The sequence below is a fragment of the Globicephala melas genome, chromosome 6, assembly GCF_963455315.2.
Source record: "Globicephala melas chromosome 6, mGloMel1.2, whole genome shotgun sequence".
NCBI classification, from domain to species: domain Eukaryota; kingdom Metazoa; phylum Chordata; class Mammalia; order Artiodactyla; family Delphinidae; genus Globicephala; species Globicephala melas.
In genome coordinates, this window is record NC_083319.1 from 68484949 (window position 1) to 68499879 (window position 14931).

Below are 14931 nucleotides of genomic sequence, written 5' to 3' on the forward strand. Positions count from 1 at the left end.
ATGCTTTGTATTTCAGTGGTGTCTGTTGTAACTTCTTTTTCATTTCGAATTTTATTGATTTGAGTCCTCTCCCTCTTTTTCTTGATGAGTCTGGCTAATGGTTTATCAATTCTGTTTATCTTCTCAAAGAACCAGCTTTTAGTTTTATTGATCTCTGCTATTGTTTTCTTTGTTTCTGTTTCATTTATTTCTGCTCTGATCTTTATGGTTTCTTTCCTTCTGCTAACTTTGGGTTTTGTTTGTTCTTCTTTCTCTAGTTCCTTTAGGTGTAAGGTTAGATTATTTATTTGAGATTTTTCTTGTTTCTTGAGGTAGGCTTGTATAGCTATAAACTTACCTCTTCGAACTGCTTTTGCTGCATCTCATAGGTTTTGGATTGTTGTGTTATCATTGTCATTTGTCTGTAGGTATTTTTTGATTTCCTCAGTGATCTCTTGGTTATTTAGTAATGTAGTGTTTAGCCTCCATGTGTTTGTCTTTTTTACGTTTTTTCCCCTGTAATTAATTTCTAATCTCATAGCGTTGTGGTCTGAAAGGATGCTTGATATGATTTCAATTTTCTTAAATTTCCTGAGGCTTGATTTGTGACCCAAGATGTGATCTATCCTGGAGAATGTTTGTGCGCACTTGAGAAGAAAGTGTAATCTGCTGTTTTTGGATGGAATGTCCTATAAATATCAATTAAATCTATCTGGTCTATTGTGTCATTTAAAGCTTCTGTTTCCTCATTTATTTTCCTTTTGGATGATCTGTCCATTGGTGTAAGTGAGGTGTTAAAGTCCCCCACTATTATTGTGTTACTGTCCATTTCCTTTTTTACAGCTGTTAGCAGTTGCCTTATATATTGAGGTGCTCCTATGTTGGGTGCATATATATTTATAATTGTTATATCTTCTTCTTGGATTGATCCCTTGATCATTATGTAGTGTCCTTGCTTGTCTCTTGTAACATTTTTTATTTTAAAGTCTATTTTATCTGATATGAGTATTGCTACTCCAGCTTTCTTTTGATTTCCATTTGCATGGAATATCTTTTTCCATCCCCTCACTTTCAGTCTGTATGTGTCCCTGGGTCTGAAGTGGGTCTCTTGTAGACAGCATATATATGGGTCTTGTTTTTGTATCCATTCAGCAAGCCTGTGTCTTTTGGTTGGAGCATTTAATCCATTCACGTTTAAGGTACTTATTGATATGTAGGTTCCTATGACCATTTTCTTAATTGTTTTGGGTTTGTTTTTGTAGGTCCTTTTCTTCTCTTGTGTTTCCCACTTAGAGAAGTTCCTTTAGCATTTGTTGTTGATTTGGTGGTGCTGAATTCTCTTAGCTTTTGCTTGTCTGTAAAGCTTTTGATTTCTCCATCGGATCTGAATGAGATCCTTGCCAGGTAGAGTAATCTTGGTTGTAGGTTCTTCCCTTTCATCACTTCAAGTATATCATGCCACTCCCTTCTGGCTTGTAGAGTTTCTGCTGAGAAATCAACTGTTAACCTTATGGGAGTTCCCTTGTATGTTATTTGTCATTTTTCCCTTGCTGCTTTCAGTAATTTTTCTTTGTCTTTAATTTTTGCCAATTTGATTACTGTGTGTCTTGGCATGTTTCTCCTTGGTTTTATCCTGTATGGGACTCGCTGCGCTTCCTGGACTTGGGTGGCTATTTCCTTTCCCATGTTAGGGAAGTTTTTGACTATAATCTCTTCAAATATTTTCTCTGGTCCTTTCTCTCTCTCTTCTCCTTCTGGGACCCCTATAATGCGAATGTTGTTGCATTTAATGTTGTCCCAGAGGTCTCTTAGGCTGTCTTCATTTCTTTTCATTCTTTTTTCTTTGTTCTGTTCCACGGCAGTGTATGCCACCGTTCTGTCTTCCAGGTCCCTTATCCGTTCTTCTGCCTCAGTTATTCTGCTATTGATTCCTTCTAGTGAAGTTCTCATTTCAGTTATTGTATTGTTCATTGCTGTTTGTTTGTTCTTTAATTCTTCTAGGTCTTTGATAAACATTTCTTGTATCTTCTCGATCTTTGCCTCCATTGTTTTTCTGAGGTCTTGGGTCATCTTCACTATCATTATTCTGAATTCTTTTTCTGGAAGGTTGCCTATCTCCACTTCATTTAGTTGTTTTTCTGGGGTTTTATCTTGTTCCTTCATCTGGTACATAGCCCTCTGCCTTTTCATCTTGTGTCTTTCTGTGAATGTGGTTTTTGTTCCACAGGCTCCAGGATTATAGTTCTTCTTGCTTCTGCTTTCTGTTCTCTGGTGGATGAGGCTCTCTAAGAGGCTTGTTCAAGTTTCCTGATGGGAGGGACTGGTTTGGGTAGAGCTGACTGTTGCTCTGGTGGGCAGAGCTCAGTAAAACTTTAATCCGCTTGACTGCTGATGGGTGGGGCTGGGTTCCCTCCCTGTTGGTTGTTTGGCCTGAGGCAACCCAACACTGGAGCCTACCTGGGCTCTTTGGTGGGGCTAATGGTGGACTCTGGAAGGGCTCATGCCAAGGATTACTTCCCAGAACTTTTGCTGCCTGTGTCCTTATCCCCATGGTGAGCCACAGCCACCCTCCACCTCTGCAGGAGACCCTCTAACACTAGCAGGTAGGTCTGGTTCAGTCTCCCCTGGGTTCACTGCTCCTTCCTCTGGGTCCTGATGCGCACACTACTTTGTGTGTGCCCTCCAAGAGTGGAGTCTCTGTTTTCCCCAGTCCTGTCAAAGTCCTGCAATCAAATCCCACTAGCCTTCGAAGTCTGATTCTCTAGGAATTCCTCCTCCCGTTGCCGAACCCCCAGGTTAGGAAGCCCGACGTAGGGCTCAGAACCTTCACTCCAGTGGGTGCACTTCTGTGGTATGTGTTCTCCAGTCTGTGGGTCACCCACCGAGCAGTTATGGGATTTGCTTTTGCTGTGATTGTGCCCCTCCTACCGTCTCATTGTGGCTTCTCCTTTGTCTTTGGATGTGGGGTATCTTTTTTGGTGAGTTACAGTGTCTTCCTTTCGATGATTGTCCAGCAACTAGTTGTGATTCTGGTGTTCTCACAAGAAGGAGTGAAAGCGCGTCCTTCTACTCCGCCATCTTGGTTCAGCTCCTGTTTTCTTAAGGTTTCTCTCTCTGTTTTTTTTTTTGCGGTACGCGGTCCTCTCACTCTTGTGGCCTCTCCCGTTGCAGAGCACAGGCTCCGGATGCGCAGGCTCAGTGGCCATGGCTCACGGGCCCAGCCGCTCCGCAGCATGTGGGATCTTCCCAGACCAGGGCATGAACCCGTGCCCCCTGCATTGGAAGGCGGACTCTCAACCACTGCGCCACCAGGGAAGCCCCCTCACTCTGTTTTTAATGTCCTGCTTTTTGTTCCTTTTTGGATTGAGTGTATTTTACTATTCCATTTATCTCCACATTGGTTTATTAACTATACATCTTTTTTATTAAGTACTTGCCTTAGGGTTTATTATATGCATCTTTAACTTTCAGCAGTTTACCTACAAATAGTGTTATAGTACTTCATATACTACCTAGGAGTTTTAATTTTGTATACTTTCATTCTCTTCCATTCTTCATTAAAAAAGGGGATAATACTAGTTATACCTTGTTGGGTTGTTAGGAGTATGAAATGAGTTAATGCATGTAAAATATTTAGAACATAGCTCATGCTTTTATTTATATTGGGAATAATAGAACGAGACTTCATTAGATGTTCTTGAATCTGCAGATTGCAGGTTTCTCTTTAACTTGCCTCAACTACACCCAAGACTATTGGTTCTCAATTCTGACTGTATATTACAATTAACTGGGCAGCTTAAAAATTTTTGATGGGAGTGTGCCACCCTCAGAAATTCTTATTTTCTTGGTCTGATTTTAGTAAGTATTCTATTAGATTCTAATGTGTAGTTAGAATAGAGAGCCATTACCCTAGACTTTATCATCAAGATCTATAACTTAAAGTATTTTAAGCATCTAATTCTGACTTCCATTTCTTTTTCTGCCAGCTCACATACTTTGATACCATATTTTGACACTTCTTGGATTCTATCTAGACCACCAGGCCATTAGTCACACAACTCTTGCACTGTCCATCATGCACCTCATACAGTAACTTCTTTCCTTACCCAATTACATTGATTCATTGAATAAAAATGGTAATGCCTGCTAATGTTCTGTACTATTTTGTGGGGTCAGTTTATCATCTCTCTTGTTTCTTCCTTCACTGTAATTAGGGCAAAACTTCAGCCCTGATAAAACACAATTCGTTGCAAACTCTGTGTTCCCTTGAACCTGAGCAGCTGAGTGTGATTGGAGAAAACAACAGTGCTGACTGGTCTCACTTTAAATTTATGGCCACGAATATCCCTTGTGCCCTCAGTATTACCTAGTCATTTTGCTCTTCCACTTTCATTACTAAGAAGACTACTTACTCTCTTTTCTTTCCATACTCTTTTTTCTCTCTCTTTCTCTCTGTATATGCCAAGTCCTCTATCTGTGCTGCGTTTTCTTGTCTATTTAAGGATTTTGCCTCTGATGTTATCCTTTCTGTGCCCTGCATCATCTTTCTTTCCTGATGAATCATATTTGCAAGCGTAAGAACATGCTGTAACATCTCAAAATCTGTCTTTGTCTGTCTGTCTCTCTGTCTCACACACACACACACACACACACAGACACACACACACACACACACACCTTTCTTTCTCATGTAGAGAAAAATTTGTTGCAAAGACTTGCTCATACTTATCGTCTCTATTTTCTTACTTTGCGTTTTCTCTCCAACTCGCTCCAGGCTGGCTCTTCTACACCTTCACCAACTAAACCCATTCTAGTCAGCGTTCTCAGTCTTAAAGTTCTTTACCTCTCATCAGCATTTGACACGATTGATCGGTCCCTAGTTTTGGGAAAACCTCACTTGGTTTTCTGAATGCTATGTCATCCTGAATCTTGTCTGATTTATGACAGTTCCTTCTCAGTCTTGTTTTCTAGCTTCTCTTCCCTTGCCTCAAAAGTTGGAGTGGGGCTTCCCTGGTGGCGCAGTTGTTGAGAGTCCGCCTGCCGATATAGGGGACGCAGGTTCGTGCCCCGGTCCGGGAAGATCCCACATGCCGCGGAGCGGCTGGGCCCGTGAGCCATGGCCACTGAGCATGCGCGTCCGGAGCCTGTGCTCCGCAACGGGAGAGGCCACAGCAGTGAGAGGCCCACGTACCGCAAAAAAAAAAAAAAAAAAAAAAGTTGGAGTGCCCTCGGCTTAGGCCTTTTCTGTGTTAGTATTTGTCACTTTTTAGGGTATCTTATTTAATTTTGTGGTTATAAGTATCATTAATTCACTATTGACTCCAGCCTTGGTATTTTTATCAAACGCCACACTGTATTGGAGTGCCTTCTCCGCTTGAATGTTTTAGTAGGCATCTCAGACTTAACTTGTCCGATACAGAATGTTGGGTGTATTTACTCAAACTTACTCTTTCCTCAGACTTTACCATCTCAATATATGGCACCCTCATCCACCCACTTGGTTAGGCCACAAACTGGAAGTCATTCTTAGTTTCTCTTTTCCCTCATACCTCCAATCCATCAGTAGCATTTTTACCTTTAAACTGTATCTCAAATCTTGCCATTTCTTGTCACTCCCACTCCTTTGCCTTAATATAAGCCATTATTATCTCTCTTTTGGACTGCTACAGTTACCTTCTAACTGCACTCCCTGCTTCTGCTCTTTTCTCCCTCTACTCTGTGTACAGCAACTACTGTGATTTTTTTTTTAAAGACACAGCACTGTCATCTGGAGGCTGCTAGTTGCTTCCCAGCATGTTTAGAATAAAATCTAGAGACCTTACCTAGCCTAAAAGGTCCTGTATGATTTCCGCCTTCACTGACCTCATCTTTCAATAGTCCCCTAAGCTCCAGAACCATGGCTTTCTTGTTGTTCCTCAAAGATCAAGGTATTTACTTGCCCTTAGGCCTTTTAAAAAATTTTCTTCCTGCTTGGAATGTTTTCTGTTGTCATATGATTTAGTCTTTCCTTTCACTTCAACCCCTGCTCAGATTTTTCCTTCTTACTTCTTCAAAGAGATCTTCCTTGACTGCCGTGTAAAAATAAGCACTTCCATTATCACTTTCTTTCCCTATATCTTGCTTTATTTTTATTCATAGCATGTATGCTTTGTGAAATTATTTATTTATAAGTCTATAGTTATTTACTGATTATTTCCCAGCTATAATGTAAGCTCCATAAGGACATGACATTTGGTATTTTCATTGCTTTAATTCCTCGCATTTAGAACAAGGTCTGAGACTCAGTCATAGGTTATTAATGTACCAGTAATGATTGTTTGGCAAACATAAGAGCTCCTTCCCATTAGCCACAAAACTGTAAAATACTTATGAATAATCCTAACAAACAATGTAGAAGATCTGGGTGAGGAAAATCATGAGACTTTACTTAAAGGCTTAAAAAAAAAAATGACCTAAATAAAATGGAGAGCCATACCGTATGCACTTGACTGGAGAACTTAATATTGTAAAGTTGGCTGTTCTCCTTAAATAATCTGGGTTTTAGAGTTGTTCCTAACAGAGATCTCAACTTTTTTCCTCCTGAAACTTGATAAGCTTGGATGAGTAAGCCTGGAAAGTTTTTTTTTTTTTTCCCACTCTTCCAATGAGTATTTATTATTAGTTAAGCCATGATTCAGGATCCCAGGGTGGGGATCACCATGTACCCAGGTCCCCCTTCACCACCCTGAGCAGAAGGATGGAGGACAGAAGAGGAGAGGTGGAGCCAGTTCAGATCTTCCCTGGAAACATGCTTTCTGCCCAGCAGTCATCCCAGGTTGACACCCAGGCTATAGGGCAGAGAGACTTGTACACACACCAGTATCATTCACACATGGGGACATCACCTCCTTTAGCAGACATTGCCTTCTCACAGTGGTGGAAGCCTAGGTAGTTCCGCCAGCAGTCCTGGTCTGGCTTTGGTTGGGGAAGTGGCTGTCAAAAGGAGCAGGCTGATAGTTCTTGATTTTGGAGTTGATGTCTTCTGCCACAGAGCTGACTCCTAAAGACACCCCTGAAGCCGCTGGAAGCTCAATGTGACCCTCATCAGAGATGCTAGACAAGCCTGGAAAGTTTTTAAAAGGGTGAAGAGGGAGTTTATCTACCACATCAAAAAACATACAGAACTGTTATAATTAGCTGTGGGTGGTACTAGCTTGGAAATTGGCTAATGAAACAAAATAGAGGTTAGATTTTTTTTTTTAGGATTATATAGGATTTTAGTATATATGATTTTAGTATTTAGTATGTAGATAAAGGTGAGAAAAGAATTCATCAGTAAGTTAACCGTTCCATTATAAGTAGATGACGTGATTATACATGCTACAGAGCATTTGTAAAGCAGTGATACCCATTAGGTTTATTTGAGGTGTGTAGGGCTCTTGCAGTTAAGGATCTAGTTAACGTATGCCTTTAGGTCATCTTCTGTTTCATAAAATATTTCCCTCTCTTCTTCATGGATTCATTTTTTGATCTGATAATGTGTTTACCTCTCTTCCTTTTAATTTGTTATTACTTCCACTGTGTATTTAGTAGTCAAATAAACTTAACAGAATTTTAAAAATAAACTGTCATTAAACCGACTCTGAATGAGAGACTGAAGTGCATTAAGTATGTATGTTTTGCTGCTTGGTGATATCTATGGCAGTTCTTAATGGCTGGTTCTTGGCTGTATATGAATTGGTGAGGTTGCCAGATAGCTGAATTTCAGAAACTTGTGAAGTGTTATTTTACTCTGTTACTTTGTGCTCAAAGTGAATAAAGTTTAGGTTTGATTTAGCTTTTAAAGAAAACAAAGGAAAAAACTCCCTGGGGGAGCACTGATCAGGTCTTTGTATTTCTCTCTCTCTCTCTCTCTCTGTGTACATATACATATATGTATATACAAATATATGTACATATATATACAAAATAATTTAGCACATTTTATATTCTAGTTTTCCAACATTGTAGAGAGTGTAGCTAAAATTGGGAATATTCAGATTAGCAGTGATGCTTTTCTGTATACTTCTTGAGTTGAAAGCGGTGTTATTTCACTCTTACTTTCATACTTTTTCCACTTTCCTCCATTTCCCCCTATACTTTTGTTGAAACCTCAAAGGATAGGAACTGCTTTAATAAAAACTTTTTACTTTGAGCAAGATTTGGACTACCGTAATGCGCTCCATTATACCCTTCGCTGAGATTTGTAGGACCATGAAGTACCATTTACCACATTGCACTTTCTCTTTATGCATATTATTATTATTTTAAAAATCTGTTTTATTTTACTTATTTATTTTTGGCTGTGTTGGGTCTTCGTCGTTGTGTGCGGGCTTCTCATTGCGGTGGCTTCTCTTGTTGTGGAGCACAGGCTCTAGGTGTGCGGGCTTCAGTAGTTGTGGCACGTGGGCTCAGTAGTTGTGGCTCACCGGCTCTAGAGCGCAGGCTCAGTAGTTGTGTCACACGGGCTTTGTTGCTCCGCAGCATGTGGGATCTTCCCGGACCAGGGCTCGAACCCATGTCCCCTGCATTGGCAGGTGGATTCTTAACCACTGTGCCACCAGGGAAGTCCCTAACCAGGTCAATATTTTTTAAATGAAATTTAGAAATTGTTCTTTTCTCGATATTTAATCTTTAGAGTGAATATAGCCTGCTTATGTGTTTTGTTTGAACTTACTAGTGTTCTAGGATTTTGAATTAGTTGCTGATACTTTAAAACTTGGAGATTTACATTAAAAATCTGGATTATTCCAATGCTCGAGTCTGTACAGTCAGGGTAAAGTTGGAAAGGAACTAACTGGGCTCTCTAAGGCCCTGGCAGTCACACTTGGCACGAGAGGTAGATGACACATGTTTAGGTCACAAGAGTTCTACCCTGGAATGTTGGGGAAAAAAATCCGGATTATTTTGGCTTCCCTTGAAAAGACAAAAAGGAAATTCTGGTTTTGCCCAGTCTGTTTGGCAACAGTTGGATGGATCTGACCAGTAGTGGCTGCCTGTGGTCTCTAGTTCCCACAACTCTTATATCCTGTGTGACCCCTTTAAAGCATCTGTGTTTTCAGCCATTCTTTACAGCCCTCCTTCTTTACAAAACTTTCAGTTGCAGGTGCAACAGTAGAGAATTACACTGCTTTGTGTTCTTAAAAAGAAACTGATTTTATCTGAAATGACTTGCTTTTTCAATTTTGTAGCTCCATGATCCAGCCAGCATAACTGATGTTGATAATGCTTTCTAAATGAAATCACTAAGGTGCTATTTTAAATTGCTTTAATGTAGCAAATAACTTTGATAATACTCTAGTTTCTTTGTGGTTTAAACAGTGTTCATTTTTCATTCTGTATGGCTTGGAACACCAAGGAACACATAGTTTTGAACCTTTAAAAAACTCTTTGTGTTACAATGAGAGGAATTTTGTAAACTACATTTAGCCTTGTAAATTGAAGTTAATAGTATTTTGTTGATATTAACAGTATTTATTAAAATGTATGCCATTCTAAACAGTAAGGTGAAATGAAATTGATTCTGAAAGGTTATATTGGCTATAGTTGGAAAATGACATCTAATGATATTTAACTATATATCTAAGTTTTTAATAAATATTTTAATATTTTTAAAAGGTTTTGTTAATACAGACTCATTTTTACCAGAGATAAAGAAGGTCGTTTTGTAATGATAAAAAGGTCAGTTCATCGAAAGGATGTAGTAATTCTAAATAGTTATGCCCTTAATAACAGAGCTTCAAAGTACGTGAAGCAAAAACTGATAGAACTGAAAAGAGAAATCAACAGATCTATAATTATAGTCAGAACTGTAGTTTGAATACCACTCTGTTAATAATTGATTGAACAAGCGGACAAAATCTGCAAGGATATATAGATTTGAACAACACTAATAACCTTCTTGACCTCTGTCCAACAACAAAACACACATTCTGCTAAAATGCACATTGTATAATTATCAAATAGACTATATTCTTAGCCATAAAACTAATCTCAATAAACGTAAAAGACTTCAAGTCATACACAGTATATCGTCTGAGCACAGTGTAATTAAGTTAGAAGTCAGTAACCGAAAGATTCTTGGAAAATTTCCAAGTACAAAATTTGGAAACTGAAAAACATACTTTAAATAGCCCATTGGGGGCTTCCCTGGTGGCGCAGTGGTTGAGAGTCCGCCTGCCGATGCAGGGGACGCAGGTTCGTGACCCGGTCCGGGAAGATCCCACATGCCGCGAAGCGGCTGGGCCCGTGAGCCATGGCCACTGAGCTTGCGCGTCCGGAGCCTGTGCTCTGCAGCGGGAGAGGCCACAACAATGAGAGGCCCGCGTACCGCAACAACAACAACAAAAAATAGCCATTGGTCAAAGAAAATAAGAAAGAGAAATTTAAAAATATTTTGAACTGAATAAGAAGAAAACATATCTGAATCTGTGGGATGCCACTAAAACATTGTTGGGGGGGTGCATTTTAGCTCTAAATACCTACATTAGGAAAGAAGAAAGATCTCAAATCAGTGGCCTCCTCTTCCACCATAGGAAAGTAGAAGAAGAAGAGCAAATTAAAGTCTACATAGGGACTTCCCTGGTGGTCCAGTGTTTAAGACTCCGGGCTCCCAATGCAGGGAGCCTGGATTGCATCTCTGGTCAGGGAATTAGATCCCACATGCCACAACTAAGAGCCCACATGCCGCAACGAAGATCCCGCATGTGGCAACAAAGATCCTGTGTGCACACAACTAAGACCCAGCACAGGCAAATAAATAAATAAATCTTTAAAAAAAAAAGTCTACATAAACAGAGGAAAGGAAGTAATAAAGTTCCAAGTAGAAATCAATGAAATACAAAAGTAATAGAAAAAAAACAGTGAAACTGAAAGCTGGTTCTTAGAGAAGATCAATAAAATTGACAGTTTTCTAGCCAGACTGATCAGGATAAAAAGAGAGAAGACACAGACTTACTGATATCAAGAATGAGAGATGTGACATCACTACATAATCTACAGATACTAAAAGGATAATAAGGGAATATTATGAAGAATTTTATACAGTAAATTACACAACTTAGATGAAATGGACAAATTCCTTGCCATAGACTCAATGTGTGTGCCCTCTCCCAATTCTTATGTTAAAACGTTATCCCCAGTGTGATGGTATTTGGAGGTAGGACTTTGGGAGGTGCTTTGGTCATGTGGGTGAAACCCTCATGAATGATATTAGTGTCTTTCTAAAAGAGACTAGGAAGACCCCTTGTTCCTTTCCACCCTGTGAAGTTACAGTGAAAAGACAGCCCTCTATGAACTAGGAAGCCAGCCATCACTAGACACTGAATCTGCCAGTGCCTTGATCTTGGACTTCCCAGCCTCAAGAAGTAAATTTTTTGTTGTTTATAAGTCACCCAACCTATGGTATAGCAGCCTGAATGGACTAAGACCTTCACAAACTATGAAAGTTTACTCAAGAAGAAATACGTAATCTGAATTGCCCTATGTGTTAAAGGAAATGAATTTATAGTTTAAAACCTACCCTCAGGGCTTCCCTGGTGGCGCAGTGGTTGGGAGTCCGCCTGCCGATACAGGGGACGCGGGTTCGTGCCCCGGTCTGGGGGGATCCCACATGCCGCGGGGCGGCTGGGCCCGTGGGCCATGGCCGCTGAGCCTGCACATCCGGAGCCTGTGCTCCGCAATGGGAGAGGCCACAGCAGTGAGAGGCCCGCGTACCGCAAAAACAACAACAACAACAAAAAAAACCTACCCTCAAAGAAAACTCTAGACCCAGATAATTTCACAGGTGAATTCTATCAAACATTTAAGGAAGACATAATAACAATTCTATACAAACTCTTCATGAAAATTGAAAGGGGGAAAGTCTTCCTGACTCATTCTGTGAGACTGACATTACCTTGATGTGAAAACCAGATAAAAGACATTACAAGAGGGAAAAAAAACAAAACAAAACTATAGACCAGTATCCCTCATTAACATATATAAAATTTCAAACAAAATTTTAGTGAACAGAATCCAAGGATGTATGAAAAGGATAATGTATGCATGGAAAATAAGCACATGAAAAGGTGGTCAACATTACTAGTTATTAGAAAGATACAAATTAAAACTATAGCTAAGTATCACTGTAGACATAGTAGAATCTAGTTTAAATTAAAACGACTGACCTTATAGAGTGTTGGAGAGGATGTGGAACAGCGGCACTCTCATATACTGATGATAGGAATGTAAAACGGTATACTCACTCCAGAAAACTATTTGGCACTTTTTTAGAATTGCATATGCCTACCAGGTGATCTAGCCATTCCATCTTAGAATTTACCTAAGGTAAATGAAAGCATACGTGCACACGGCTTGTACATGGGTATTCATGATAGCTTTATAATAGCCCCAAACTGAAAATAACCTGTATGTTTATTAACGTGGGTGAATGGATAAACATTTTGTAGTATATTCAACAGTGGAATATTACTCAGCAATAAAAATGAATGAACTTGATATAAACAGTAACATGGATGAATCTCAGAATAATTACAGTGAGTGAAAGGAGCCAGACAAAAAAGAATATACTGTATGATGTCGTTTATATCAATTGTAGAAACTAATCTACAGTGACAGAAAGCAGGTCACTCCTTGCCTGGGGAGGGAGAGATGATGAAGGGGTACAAGAATATTTTGGATGTTGATGGATGTGTTCACCATCTTGATTGTGATATGGTTTCACAGGTGTATGCATTTGTGAAAACTTACCAAACTGTACTCTTTAAAATATGTGCATTTTATTGTATGTAAATTATACCTCAGTAAAGTTATTTAAAAAGCACATAAAATCCATAGAAATATTTAAAATTCCAGGGACTTTCCTGGTGGTCCAGTGGGTTAGACACTGTTTTCCCAATGCAGGGGGCCCGGGTTCAACCTCTGGTCGGGGAACTAGATCCTGCGTGCATGCCGCAACTAAGCGCCCACATGCCGCAACTAAGACCAAGTGCAACCTAAATTACTAAATAAATGAATAAATATTTAAAGAAAATAAAATTTCAAAAGCTTAATTTTATTTTTAGAGGTATTGAGTTTAAAGATAATAGAAATCTTGACTCAGTGTTCATATTCTCTAGGTTTCTACCATGTATTACCTAAGTCTCTTAATATGTATTTTTTTTAAAAAGAAACTGCTTTTTATTAATTAATCTATTTATTTATTTATTTATGACTGTGTTGGGTCTTCATTTCTGTGCAAAGGCTTTCTCTAGTTGCGGCAAGGGGGAGCCACTCTTCATCGCGATGCACGGGCCTTCCACTGTCGCGGCCTCTCCTGTTGCGGGGCACGGGCTCCAGACGCGCAGGCTCAGTAGTTGTGGCTCACGGGCCCAGCTGCTCCGCGGCATGTGGGATCTTCCCAGGCCAGGGCTCAAACCCTTGTCCCCTGCATTGGCTGGTAGATTCTCAACCACTGCACCACCAGGGAGGCCCTGTTAATATGTATTTTGTATAACTTTGTCTTCTTTGGTTATGGTTTTTTATGCTCTGTCTGGTATCTATATATGAAATAGTTAATGACCCCTAAACTTACTTAGTTTACACAGTGTTTACATAAAGTTTTTTAACTATAGGGACAGACTCCTGATTGGATTAAGAGACTGGTTTAATTATGCTTATTACTAGTACCTTTATCTTTTCTGTTAGACTTTGAATAATTCATGATGAACTCATTTCGTTTGTTTAAATGTGAAGTTCGCTCTAGGAATTCTGTAACTCAAAAGAGAATGACATTTAAAAAATAGTATGAATTTTGTTCATTATGTGCATTTTGCTGAAAGGAAAGCACCGTAGCCCACTTCTGATAGTTTGATTATCCTTAACAGGGCCTTAGGCACATAATAGGATCATAGTTGCATTACAAATGAATCGATGCTGTAAACTTGTACTTCATACTAGGTAAAAGCTGACAAGATGATATCAAAACAAGCTTCTTGGGTTTCCCTGGTGGCACAGTGGTTAAGAATCCGCCTGCCAATGCAGGGGACATGGGTTCAAGCCTTGGTCTGGAAAGATCCCACATGCCGCGGAGCAACTAAGCCTGTGTGCCACAACTACTGAGCCTGTGCTGTAGAGCCTGTGAGCCACAAGTGCTGAACCCACGTGCCACAACTACTGAAGCCCACCTCAATGAGAAGCCTGCGCACTGCAACGAAGAGTAGCCCCGGCTCGCCACAACTAGAGAAAGCCCATGCGCAGCAGTGAAGACCCAACGTGGCCAGAAATAAATAAATTTATTATTATTTTTTAAAAACAAATATTTTTTTTAAAAAAACAGTCTTCTTCTACAGAATAACAATTTGATTATAAATCCAACTGGGAAATGTGCCTGTTAATCACTTGTTAACTCAGGAGTATTTTAACTTAGTGAGTTAGGATAAAGCATTTTATTTAATTGATGCCTTTTTTTTTTTCTTCCTCTCTTCTAGGATATATAGAAGCAGCCATGATAGACGACAAAGGGCCAAGAGTGACTGACTACTTTGTTGTGGCAGGTCTCATTGATACATCTACTCTTTTGGATCAAGAAATAAATCGTTTAGATACTAAGTCTACTGGACCTAAAGCTCCAATTACAGATATTGCAGTTATTAACAAATCAGCTGGGGAAACAGTACCTGAGGGTTACACCTGTGTTGAAGCCACTCCGTCAGCTCTGCAGGCAAACTTGAACTACGGAAGTCTGAAAAGCCCAGAACTGTTCCTCTGTTATAAAAGAGGGAGAGATAAACCACCCCTTACTGACATTGGGTACGGTGACTTATTTTCTTTTGCTATAGTGAAGAGAATAAAATTTATTTAAGGTTCATGGCAATAGAAATTCAAAATCCTTGATAGTTCTATTATTATTTGTTACTTCAAAATCAAGTATAGTAAGATATATGTATCTCTGTC

The 14931-nt window shown here is 39.6% G+C and overlaps 1 protein-coding gene and 1 pseudogene across 3 annotated transcripts in view; one reads left to right on the top strand and one right to left on the bottom strand.

Annotated features, from left to right (window-relative positions):
* Positions 1-14931, top strand: part of DENND4C (DENN domain containing 4C) — a 135693-nt gene that overhangs the window by 18095 nt on the left and 102667 nt on the right. For all 3 annotated transcript variants that reach the window (XM_030840586.2, XM_030840588.2, XM_060300970.1), the window contains exon 2: positions 14466-14787. In XM_030840586.2, the coding sequence (XP_030696446.1) occupies positions 14483-14787 (305 nt within the window). In that variant the 5' untranslated portion in view covers positions 14466-14482. The remainder of the gene's footprint in view (positions 1-14465; positions 14788-14931) is intronic.
* LOC115844018 (cytochrome c oxidase subunit 6B1 pseudogene) lies at positions 6748-8223 on the bottom strand (annotated as a pseudogene).